Below are 14,008 nucleotides of genomic sequence, written 5' to 3'. Positions count from 1 at the left end.
GAGACAGCAGTGTCTTTCACACTGGACATTTGTGCATCTATGTTATATCCAGTACACAGATGTCACAGAGCATACAATATACAAGAGAGGAATAAGAAGAGAAACTCAGCAACAGCTGTTTTGGTTTGATCAACAGAACCTAGAAAACTCTCTTTCTGGATTCTGGTGATGGTAAAGTTCTAAATCTGGAAATGTGTTCTGAAGAGTTATGAAATATCTCATCCATAGAGATGAAACTGACCTTAAAAATACATCATTTATGTTCAGATTTCTTCATTATTTATAATAAGGAAAACCAAGGATAAAAGAACAAGAGTGATTTATACAATGCAACTGGTATTAATCAACTAGATAAGAATTTTCCTACTCTTTCATGCGATCTAAAATCTATGAACATAAAAAGAATCAAAACATACAAATCCATTATAATTTTTCTTTCCCTGTGGTATTTAATGAAGTCCTAGATTACATGTGTGCTTTCTCCATATGTACGGCTAGCAGATACAGCAAGAAAAATATTAGACCAGTAGTCTGAGATCTTGGTTTAGTTCTTTCTCTCCTCTACACTTTCAGTGTGTAGGAAAATTACTTAACTACTCTGGTCTTAATTACTTCATCTGTATAGTAAAAATATTCAACTAGGTTTATATAATTTTCCACTTCTATGATTCTCTAGGTTTTCAAAAATATCCCACATGATATAGTTTTTACATATATCATCTTAAAGGAGAAAGCTTTATCCCAGCTACGAAGTAACCTACCAAAAAAAAAATCTCCTTATGTTAAGGTATGATGATTCTTTGCCCTTAATCAGCATCCCACAATTCAACAGACAAAAGATATATACTGGCTTATCAACAAATATATTCAAAAAAAAGAAAAAATAATTATGAAAATAGGTAGTTTATTTCAAGGTTACTTTTATGAAAACAGAAATATTTTTCTACTGATCACTTATCTACAAGTGCTGAGATTAATATTACAGGACAATGATAAAAATGATTAAATACTGTAATTATCTCCAGAGAACAGAATATTGATTCTGTGTTATAACCAATATATCATCTTTCAGAAACTCACCTCAAAATAATTATTTATTATTTAAAGTAATTATTACTGTGTAAAAATTTACTGAAACCTAAGCTACAAAAGAACATTTTAATAGTACCATTATGCTTTATTATTGTTTATGGGTTAGACTGTTTATCTTTAAATACTTCTCTCTTATTAAGTGTCAACAGAGAAAGATAAGGTAAGCAAAATTTTAAATTTCTAAAAATACTGTCTCTTAAATGTGTCTGGTGGGAGGAAGTTCTAACAATAAAATAAATTGAGGATTTCAGATTATTAGATTTCATTTATCTATATGTTAACCAATGTATTATCATTTGTTATCACCAAATATCTACATGCAAGCTTGGTGATATTTGTTCAGGATCAGACTTTCAAATTCAAACAAACAACAACAACAATAACAAAAACAGAGAGAGAACTCAAAACCATGAATATTTTAGAAGTTCATCAGGAGTGCTAATGTGTAAACAATCAGTAAAAATTATATCATTGAATCTTTCGCCCTGCTTTGGAACTTGAAAAACAAACAAGCTGATTTAAAACCTTCTTTACTATAGATTTTAAGGGTTTTACAGCAAAGATGTGATCATAGAAAAATTGGCAATTTTTGATAGCACTATTGGGGTTTCCTCCTAAATTATTTCCTCAAGATATTTAAGAAAATACTCCTGAATTCCTTCAAGTTCTCTTTCAGTTGAATATTTTCTCCTTATTATTTTAAACCAGTCAATTACAAAAGGAGCTCTAGAAAGAAATATTTTTACTTCTAAAATTAATGGAGATATTTCTTGTTATTGAATAGAGTAACAATTGAGCTCCAGAGCTTCATTACCTAGAGCAGACCATCAAAATAACTGATCCAGAGCATCCTGTTTGTATCAGAAACCATAAGGCAAACTGTGAAGCTCTTTCCTATTTCTCGACAAACATGTAGTGGCCTCTGTCTCAGAAACAAATCTTATTTCCTTTCTCAATTGGCTTTCAGTGCCACAAATTCTTTTAATTCACAATCTTTCTTTTGAGAGATATTTTTGTTTCCAGAATTTAGCTGGCAACAGAATGCTTATAGAAAGCAATATGTAAAGAAATTAATTGTGGTATTTGAAAAATTGTCTTTGCTTTTCAAAGTGTAGTCTCTAAAAAAGGTGTGAGGAACATATTTATTCAGACTCTGTAATTCCCTTTTACCCATTGTGTTGTCTTCATTTCTTTATATCCACACACTTTCAAAGTGGATTTTTAAAAGGCATGGTTATTTTAGCATGTCTTCTAAGTTAATTTATAATCATTAATCTGTAGTTAACCAGAAGATAGTCACAAAAATAAATTGGTCCTCATTTTTTTCCTGCTTTCATTTCAGTCATTAAAACTAAGGGTTGAGAAAGAAACATCATAAAGATTTATTTAAAGCGAATAACACATTCTTTCAAGAACATATATTCTTTTATATTATTGGGTATTCTCCTCAAATTCGACTTTATGATTTTACATACTGCTTTTTTAATTCTGATATTAATTTTAACAGCTTTTAAATATTTCTATAGAAAATTTATCAACATATCCATTATTTAAAGTCCTAGGTTCCTAGGATAATTCTGATTTCAAAATGTAAATAAGTGGATGTTTACATTAATCTGACTTTTTAAAATTGATGTTTACTAATTAAAAATTAAAATTCCATCATATTATAAACAGTCTATTATTTGCAAAACCAGCTTTTACTTAAATCACTTCTGTTCATTTCATTAAAACAATACTTTTTCACTCCATCCAATTAATAAGAAGGAAAATCTATTAGATCACTAATTATTCTAACCATTCTCTCACTGATGAAAGTAAACATAAATAAGTTGCAACAGTAACCAATGCTATTGATCAAAAAACATTTTCTAATAAAGGTTACCTATATAACATGCAGATACAACATTAGATGAAAAGGACACTTTTAGATAAACATTTATGTTTATTCTCCTTATCCCTTCATTATTTGTCTTTAAAAAGTTTCTTGCCAAACTTTAGTACATATATCTTGTGTAAGTATCTTTAGTCTAAATACATTACCACAAAAAAAAATATAACATACACTAGCAGCAAAAAGCTTCATGAATGACTGTTTTGCCAAACAGCTAAATAGTTTATTAGCATAACAGCATGAAAAATATAATTCTATTAGTCAAGATCTTTCAATCAAAATCTTCATTCATACAAATGATCATTCCAGTATGATAAAAATAATTTGTATTTTTATGACTTTGTACCTACGAAAAAAATTAATTCACTCTAAGTATACAGTGAGAATGGAGAAAAGTGCTTTAGTATTTGGTACACTGTAGAGCGTAAAAAATGTCTAGCCTAGGTCAGTATATTAGGATCCCAGCACAATACTTGATTTATATGTAGTATCTAAAAGTATGTACTACATACATTTGTCATGAATACATCTGAAATAAAACTATGTGCTACATAAATTTGTCATGAATACATCTGAAATGTCATCACGAGTTGTAACAACATCAAGGTGGCAGTTATCTCTAATAAGTCGAAAGTAAAAATTCAAATAGAAAGTTCTAATTTTGGAAATGTTTCATTTACGTCAAAATCATAAAATTATATAAAGTTTTAGTGTAAATATTTAAATTCCTTTCATATTACATTTTGATTAAAACAATAACTTTCCACACTCTGCCCTCAGAAGTGGAATAATAGTATCAACATCTACCAAAAACACTCTTAGGAAAAGCAATGCCGCAAAGATGCAAAAAATGATATCCGTGTTTAATGGCTCTTTACAAATCTAATTTCAATGCCATTTAAATTGAAAGAAAAAAAAAACCAATAAAAAGTGGACTGCTGATGAACCTTACCTTCTTGAACTGCTTGAAAAGGGTTGTTGCCATCAACAAATGTCACCGAAAATGTGATTTTCTCAGTCTGTAAGATCTCCTCATTCTGGTTGAGGTCGCCAACTGCTGTGCGAAACACCTCATCATCCTTTTTGGCAGATTCATCAAAAATTGCTCCTAGAAAGAAGTAACCATTGCCATTAAACAATAACATAAATATTGTGTCATGCCCACTGGAAATATGCCAAAGAGACTTATGTATTTGAAAAATGTATACTTTCACTTAAAGTGTGCACTTTATTTATTATTGAAACACATTGTACTGGAAGCGGTGTGATAGCTCAGCAGGAATGTAGTTACTTCTTCCAAATGGAAATGATGAATAGCACATCAGTGTTATTGCAGGGAGAGCACAGGGATGACAATAAAATAAGTACAAAAAGCTTTTGGAGGACAAAGTGGCTAATATATTGAATGTCTTATATCATGAGCTCTTTAGGAATTCATTGCTGGAAAATTTTTTTTCTGAGTAATAGATTAAATTAGGAAACTTTCTGAGACTCTGTAAACACAGTACATAGGAATCAAACTTCTATTACAATCTTAATTCACTTTTTATTTTTATTTCTTTCCTTTTATTTATTTATTTTTGAATGAGGGTTTCAATTTCTTTTACAGTGGAAATTCAGTAATATTTATAGAAAATTTAGAGACATAAATCAGCAGAGGTGATTGAGAACTATTTCCTGAAAAACTAACATAAATCTTAGTGGATAAGCATGGCATTCTTCATTCACAGTAATAATAATGATGATGATAAGAGTTGTGGTTAACTTTTACTGAGTGGTTGTCAACATTTAGTATTATATTAGTTAAACATACCAGTTCTAAGGGTCAACTGATTTCAAAGTTTGACTCTGCCACTTGTTAAGTACATGACCTTGACTAAAGGATTCAAATTCTAAGCCCATCGACATTTGTAAAATCTGATAATACTTATGCATAAGGTTTATATGGATATATACATAATATGTACATGTACATATTATGTATATATCCATATAAACATAATATGTTTCTTGACTATAATATCCATTGTAGTGTGTATTACATGAGCTTATCCATACTAAATGTAAGTAAATTGTGGTAACTAAATAGTAAGTTCTCAGTAAATGCTAGTATTTTCTTGTTTTTAAATACTGTGATTCAAACAGTGCTTAACATTTTCTATTAATTTTTTCTATATTATAGTATTTCATTTAATCCTTAAAATAATTATGTGATATGTATATGTATACTACTACATACACATACAATTATAAAATTGAGATTTAGTGCAAGGACTATACCTAAGTTCACACAGCAAGGGCTCTGGCTTCCTTGATTCCAACGTCCTTGCTCTATGGGATACTGCCTTCCAGGATTATACCCATAAGAAATATAAGAATTTTTATGAGGATCCTGACTTTATTACAAATCTTGGAGCTTCTCTCCCATCTGGCCAGGTATGTTTCATTTGTATTCATTCCTACTCTTCTAATTCTAAACAGGTAGATTTTTTTATGGTTTACTATTTAATTATTTTTTTATTGTTTACTATTTAATTATAAACATTTGGGCTAATGTACTTTTTGTCTTTTTGAATAAACTGAATGAATTCCCTCCTGATAAAAAAAATATACACACCTCAGGGTTATGAGGTGACATGACAAAGGAATGTACATGTACATATTATGTTTATATCCATATAAACATAATATGTTTCTTGACTATAATATCCGTTGTAATGTGTGCATATAAAAATAAAATTACATGTATATGAAAATCTTTTTTCATACATGAATAGTTATTATACACACATGTAGGAAGAGACAAACAGACCATATGGGCAAGTACAAATATACATTATATGTTTACACATACATAAAGTTTTATATACAAAAAGCAGACACACTTTTATACATTTATGACTGAAGCCCCAAGCTTTCTAGTGAAAGACAGATCATGATATTAAACATACTTTATTAGAGTCAATACCTGATAAAGCAAGGGTAAAACTATGTCCATTTCTGACAAGTATGGCAGGTTATTTTTGACCTCTCCACCCTAAGTGACCTCATCTGATACTATTACATCTCAGTGTAATGATTAATCTAGATTCTGAAAAGAATTATCACAAATTAAAATTAGTTTCCATGAATGTGATAATTCTTCTCAGAATCTAGATTAATCATGTGATAATTCTTTTTAGAATTTAGATTATCATGTGATAATTCTTATTAGAACTTAGATTAATCATCACGTTGAAATGTAATAGTATCAAATTCAGATATACAAGTTTCTTTAGCAGTTTGTAGGAAGTAAGTATGATATAAATATAAAATAAAAACTTCATTTTAAACCAAATAATCTAAATATGTATTCGCAAAGAAGTGATGTGTTTATATAAAGATGCTTCAGCTTGTCACAGATTCTAAATGGATCTTTTAAAAGAAGTTTCTAATCAACCTTGTTTTATATAGTGAGTGATGTTACTGACTTCTACTGAGTAGTAGTAATACATTTTTAATGGAAGCATTTTACTATTACCTGACAGAACATTTAAAATTGCCTTAAACATTACACCTGGTTTAACAAATGGTAGAAATCTACAGAAATGATAACAAATAGGTCAATTCCGTGCTGAATTAAGATATAGCGAAAGGAAATGAACAAAAGAAGCAGCTCATCTTTCTGCAAACAGCAAGGAAGTACACCGAGGAAACAGTTCATCTTACTTCACACGGCATAATCAAAGAACAGATCATCTTAGCCGACACTTAAAATCCAGTGATTTATTTACTTCTTTCCTCAACTATGAAAATCTCATCTTAAATTTGGCTTTTTACCAAAAGAGCAGATGTAGCATTTTGTAAGTATTCTGAAAACAACCTGGCACGTTCCACATGGAGAATCTAAGGGAAGAAGGTCCTTTCTTATTTCATGCACTTCCAATGGTATAGCAATGCCCTGGTATTAATGCACACATATTACCAGTCTGTCAACATCTAACATCCTAGATTTACTTTTTTTGACCTGTGTAAAGCTTCTCAGGTGCAACAATCATAACTGTACAGCTAACATGGTGACACAGCATCTAGTTCCTTTCGATGAATTAATTCTTCCACCACTTACACACACACATACACACGCGCGCACAGTATTTAATCAACAAATTATACTCTACATTTCACATTGGCTAAACTGGAGGGAATAATAACTAAGTAACAAAAAAGAAAAGTAATGCCTCCTAAATATTCCTATTATACCAATGTGTAACTAGTCATTTCCACTATCAGGGACTGATGATCTGTTCCTCCAATGGGAAGGAAAAAAAAGGTTTTATTTATCCTTATACATATACATGTGGGTATACATACATGTTTTTAAATACAAACTATATCATGTTTACTTGTCTTCTTATTATATTTTAGAAAGGAAATAATTATAATTTATAGTAATGTTAAAAACATGGTGATATCTTATTTTTTAATTATTGTGAAGTATCATGTGTACAAACTAATATTTTATACCATAAAATTATTTTACACAAATTTAAATTTGTATATATGCTCGTGAAATAAAACATTTATAAGTAGTTACTAACCTGACCAACTCAATAACTCTCAAAAACATTCTAAGCATTTCAATCTCCAGGTCTTTTTTCATGTTGCTTCTACCATGGATGTATTCATGGTCTCCCTAGCAAAATATAACTTCCTGGGTCACAAAAACTATTTTTATACTTAAAGTGTCTATAAGGGATCCTGAATAAATTAGATACTCAAGAAACAGTAACTGATTAATCTTTCCTTATATTTAGTCAGGCATAATCTTGTAAAATAGGATACTTAAATTCAAATATACAAGTAAAAATGTAGCTGTGACTAATCTAAATTAAAACAAAAGTAGACTCGCAAATGTACTTGCATGTGAATTTATAATCACGGGCATTATCATGACTCCAGAAGACTCAAATTATTCAGCAAGATATTAATCATACACTTATATTCTTAGTTTAAATGTGTAAATTCTATTTGTCTTATACATATAAGAAGCAAGTGGAGAAAACACTATTCAGCTGGTAAGACAGGGGAGGAAAGAAAACATCATCACCTAGCTCAGAATTTCCTCTAAAAATATTGAGAAAGGTTTTGATACATATCTTGATAATACTTTTCTCTATACAGGGTTGGTAGAATTATTGAAAAATAGATATATATATATTTCATTTATATAACTAACACACCAAATAACATTTAAAATGATTCTAAAACTAGAAAACAAGCAAATATCAACACATTTACATTACCCTTACATTATCAATTTATGCTTAAAACCTGATAATCTAAAAAGATATTTATGAAACAATGCCCCCCAAAAAAAGCACAGTCAGAATTCAGAGTTGTAAATAAAATCAGATAGCTCATCTTTTTTCTAGTCATAGAGTTCAAACATTTTTACTCATTTAATTTATATATATATATATATATATATATATATACACATATATATATACATACACATACATGTACATACAGTCTTAAAAAATAAATTTTACGGTGTTATATGCAGTGAATCTTTAATTTCTTTGAAGCAACACTGTTGATTCTCTTGGCTTTTCTCTCTGTGCATTTTATCCTTTTTTTTTTTAATCCTATTCCATGCATAAATGTATCCACCCATTCAACTATCCAATCAACCTTCCCTCAACACAGAGATAATCATCAAAGTCAAGATGCTTTGTTCTTAACAAAATGATTTGCTGAAATCTATTACATGTTAAATCAGACCATCATAGAATTAAGGTGACTTGTTCAGATAATGGAAATGGGCAATTTTGACTTCATAGACTCATAGCCAAAAGAAATTTTTAAGATAGTATACATAAACCTCACTTTTCAGAAATTGAAGTGAATAGACTTTAAGTGATTTGACCAAAATTACACAGCCAAATGTTAGAAGGAGTGGAGTAAAAATTTAGGTTTTCTGGTTCCGAGTTTGGTGTTATTTCTTGCATATTTAGCTTTTTCAATTTCAAGTATCTACTTTATAACAAATTATGTCATATATGTATTTGTACATGTATTAGATATATATTATCCACATATGTGCACACACACACACACACACACACACAAATACATATATAGTTGTCCCATGGTATCTGTGGGGTTTGGTATCAGGACACCAATGTAGACACCAAAATCTGCAGATGCTAAAGTTCCTTATATAAAATGGCATAGTATTTGCATGTAACCTACATACATCCTCCTGTATACTTTAAATAATCTCTAGATTACTTATAATACCTACTACAATGTAAATGGGTATAATTATACTGTATCGTTTAGGGGATAATGACGTGAAAAGAAAAGACTGCACATGTTCAGTACAGATGCAATCATCGTAGGCCTAACTACATAGTCCACGTCAGCAACAACACAACATTTTTTTTAATATTTTTGATTTGTGAGTGGTTGAATCTGCAGGTGTAGAACATACAGATATGGAGAGCTGACTGTATATTTAATAACTACTACTACCTCTGGTGATTAGTATATCAAATTCATTTCGCATAAGCCAGGAGGTATTTGAAATTGAAGAGTCATAGCAAAAACCTGAACATAAGACTGTTTTTTACATTAAATTTATTCCTCTTTGCCTTAGAAATTTCAACAATTTAGCTTAAATGGTTACAACAAAGAAAAAAAGGGCAACTCTTTGCTTTGGGGCAATTAATCGGTGACAGTAGAATTGACAGTTCTGCAGACCTATTCAGAATTGTTAAATCATCATATAGTCTCACTTTTTTAAATGCTTATATCCACAAGTAGGTTTTTCTTTTTTTTAATTTAATTCTAATGGTGCATTGTGCATACATATGAGTTGTACTATGCACAGATATAGATATCCAAGTCAAAAGATGTATAACTTTTTTGAATCTACTCATGGGTATTCCCATCAATGCCAGTGGAAATTGTGCATACATTTCAAAAGGAGGGCAAAGAAAGACATCATAAATACTATACAAATCAGATTTCTCTTTCATTTCACCTCCCGCTTATATTTAAGCTCTCGGGTCACAGAAGAAGAAAAAAGTTGAACATGTTCAATATGACTAGACAACAGAAAAATTAGCAGAATTGTAACCAAATGGAATAAGCATTTTCTATACCATTTGACATCATTACCTGATCATGCAGAGTAGCTACTATTTCAGCAGGATATTATTACTATGAAGGCATTGTGTGTGGGTGGGTGTGTGCTTATGTATGTGTGTATATATATATTATGTGTGTATATATTACATATGTATGTGTATAGGTTATGTATATATAATTTGCCAAGATAATATTACATTGAAATATCCTCCATGAATTAATTCGGCATTAGAAATGTTATCAGTAGTCCCTTCTCATTCGACAAAAATTTTCTTAATATGTTCTATGCTAATATCTTCATAGGCAGGAAATAGGGTTTCATTAACGGGTATATTTTCCTCAGTTCACCTTATGTAACCCTTCACAAAGCACTCTAAGGAAGTAAACTGTAATAATAACTTTGTTGGAAAGAAAGTTCTGAATATACACCAATTTCATGACAATTAGTAAATCTTATTCTGAATCAGAGGCAATTTTACTTTGTTGTACTTCTCTCAAGTTTATAATAATTGAAATAACAATAGTGAAAGTAATTAACATTTATTAGTAATAAGCACTGTACTAAGTGATTCACTGGCATTATATCATTTAGTTTTGATTAAATTCCTTTGACAAAAATGAGGCCCAGACTAAAGTAACTATTCAAAGATCCAAAACTAGTAATGACTATGGCAGAATTCACAGCCCTCAGTTTCAAAGCTAACTTCCTAAAATATCTATGAGTTTAATATCTGGCAATATATTTATTATAATATATTTCTATATTACCAAGTGATGTGCATATTTTTATTTTCATAACTATCACTAAAGTTTTATTTGTACACTAAAATTCTCTAATAGGTTTTAATCATTTTGTTTGATGAATTTTATTAACTAGGCCTAGTTTGAAAGTTTTTAAATAATGTTTTTTGCAGTTTTTTGTAAATATCATATTACCACAATAATGTAAACTATACCATGTAAAGAGTAGTTTAACTCAAGTATTTACATATTTTTTTCTCAAACTTAATATTTAAGGTTGCTTTTGAATTAAGCATCTAATATTAACAAAGAATTAAATAGATGTAAATTTCTAAACATCAGGTTAAATGGTAATTTTTGCATTTACTTAAGAATGTTATGTGAGTTCCAATATTATATGCACTTTAGGACATTCTTAAATACAAAGTTGAGAACAAATCTCTAGCCTTTCATTTATATGGAGTTAGAATTTTTTTTTCACTTTAGTGACTAATGATCCTAACAGAATGACAATGCCAGAGTCATTGACTTTCTATAATAAAAGCTTTTAATAATTTACTTGAGTCTGTAATATTCAAATTATGACCAGGTATAGAAACTAACTGGCTCATTATCTCCCAATGTCTAATGCTTACTTAGCATTTTGTTCTCAAAGTACATTATAATATTGACTTCTACTTCACCCGCCATAATTATCTAGTTTATAGACAAGCATCATTCTTGTTTTATAGATAGATAATCAAGTGCAAAGAGGATACTGCCAAGATTACAGAAAGAATTAGTTATAATGTAGAAAGGTATAACTTAAAGTAGATAAAATTCCACACCGATCACTAAAGTGATTATATACAAATACTTGAAGGTATATTGTGATACATGCAATGTTTATATTGCTGATACTTTTAAATTCTGATTTTTCCTCAATACATTATAATAAAATATCTTAAAATGAGGAGAGCAAATCATAGTTCAAGAAGCCAAATTTTCAGTGACTCTCCAGAGATTTCAGGGGAGGGCGTTCACATTGGAATGTGACATTCCATCACAGTGTGGGTTAGGTCAAATTCATGAGGTCCTTTTTCTCAATCCAACTCTCCAATGATTTGAATTCACATTTCATTTGGAATTTTTGTAAAGTTATCTCAAAACCAAAATACATTTAAACTGATAATGTTGTCACGTGAACATCTAACTTTGCTATATATTTTCCAGAAGTCTGTGGGGAGAAAAAGAAATGCAGGCTGCTAAAGGAACAGATAATCTGACTCTTCCATGCAGAGCATAATAGGAGGTGAATGGTTATAATAATCATTTTATATTGGAATATAGATCCTCTATGAATAGTTATGCATTTTTATATAAATTTGGTGTATGAGTAATAAACATTACAAATCAATTCTTCTAGTAAGAATTATTTGTAATTTTTTAAGAGTACTAGATATTGAAAGATAAATAATCTGGATCTTTAATTTATAAAACTAGCACTATTTACTGAGGATTCTGGGAAGATAGTAGAGTAGGAAGCATCAGGAATCTCTTTCCCCACCTAGACAACAATTACATTGGTAGATTCTGTCTAATGTAACTATTCTGGAACTCTAGAGTATACTGAAGAATTGCAATTCCAGAGGAAGACTTACAGGATAAACTGCAATTAATTTCAATATTTCAGCCCTTAGTATGGTAGCGGCTATCTATCCTCCACCCCTCAGCCATGTGGCAGGGAATAGCTGTAAGCACTTCTAGGAGCTCCTAGCAAACAGCTTGTGGGAGGCACAGTGTGCAAAAGGACCCTGTCCTCTAAATAGTAGGGAACTGATACCATATATGATCTGAAAGCTGATTGTGACTTTTGATCTTAGAGGTGCAGAAAAAGCAAGTGGCCATTGTTGTTGTATGTTCCTCCACTGTTGCAAGCCCTACCCTCTCTGGCAGACAGGACTTCCAGGAGATTTAAATAGCCAGTAATATTTTACTTTCCCTTTCATTTTTTTCTTTTTCTCCTTTTGAAAGCCAGACATTACTGCTCAAGACATTCAAAAACAACTACATACACAAAATTAAAAAGTCACTGTACATACCTAGGGAAAGGTAAAGGTTCAGAAAAGACTTTAAATTTACATTTCAGGTGGATCTTTGGCACAGAGATAGCCTACAACAATCTACACAGACAAGCATAAAACTCAGCTAACCCTGAGGAAGGGGAAATATCTGACTTTCAGAGTTATCCCATTATTATAGTCAAATGTCCAGTTTTCAATGAAAGATCACAAGGCATTCACATAAGCAGGAATGTATGGCCTATTTAAGGGATAAAAATAAATCAACAGAAAATGTCCCTAAGAAAGATCTTGTGGTTGATCTATGAGACAAAAATTTTAAAACAAAAACAAGTGCCTTAAAGATGCTCAAAGAACTAAAAAATAAAAATTAAAGAAAGAAAGAAAGAAATGTGGTGAAAGTCAGGAAAACAATGGATGAACAAAATGGAAATACTAAAGTATAGAAAACCTAAGAAGAACCCAAAAAGTAATTCTGGATCTGAATATCACAATAAGGATTTTTTTTTTTAATCGCTAGGAGGATTCATAGAGCAGGCAGAAGAATCAGTGAACTTGAAGATGAGGCAATGGAAATTTCCAAGTCTGAGGAACTGAAAGAAAAATGATTGAAGAAAAGTAACCAGTGTCTAAAGGATCTGTGGGACAACATCAAGACCAACACATACATTTTGGGATTCCCAAAGAAGAAGACAGAAAGGGGAAGAGAGAATAATGGGTGAAAATTTATGTAAATACCCAAGAAGCTGAATGAACTCTAAGTAAAAAGAACTGACTGACACCAAGAAACACTATAATCAAATTCTGAAAGCAAAACACAAAGAGAAAATTTGAAAACATCAAGAGAGGGCACTCATCATATATAAGAAAATCTCAATAAGATCGTCAGCAGATTTCTCATTAGAAACTTTGGACCAGAAGGCAGTGACAAAATTAAGAGAGAAATTAAGTTATTCCCAGTTAAACAAAAATTATCATTAGACTGGTTCTGTAAGAAAGGCTAAGATGTTCTCCTAGGGCTAAAGGTTGAAATGACAGGGCACTAAACAGTAACTCAAAGCCATATGAAGAAATAAAGATTCAATAA

At 30.4% G+C, this 14,008-nt stretch overlaps 1 protein-coding gene across 3 annotated transcripts in view; it reads right to left on the bottom strand.

The window, feature by feature from the left end:
• GRID2 (glutamate ionotropic receptor delta type subunit 2) overlaps window positions 1-14,008 on the bottom strand; it is a 1,244,525-nt gene that overhangs the window by 996,185 nt on the left and 234,332 nt on the right. For all 3 annotated transcript variants that reach the window (XM_039845721.1, XM_039845720.1, XM_039845722.1), the window contains one exon: window positions 3,939-4,094. In XM_039845721.1, the coding sequence (XP_039701655.1) occupies window positions 3,939-4,094 (156 nt within the window). The remainder of the gene's footprint in view (window positions 1-3,938; window positions 4,095-14,008) is intronic.

This window comes from Pteropus medius, unplaced genomic scaffold, assembly GCF_902729225.1.
Source record: "Pteropus medius unplaced genomic scaffold, Ma_sr-lr_union100, whole genome shotgun sequence".
Taxonomy (NCBI): domain Eukaryota; kingdom Metazoa; phylum Chordata; class Mammalia; order Chiroptera; family Pteropodidae; genus Pteropus; species Pteropus medius.
The sequence above is the reverse complement of the archived record's forward strand: the minus strand, read 5'-3'. Positions and strand labels throughout refer to the sequence as shown.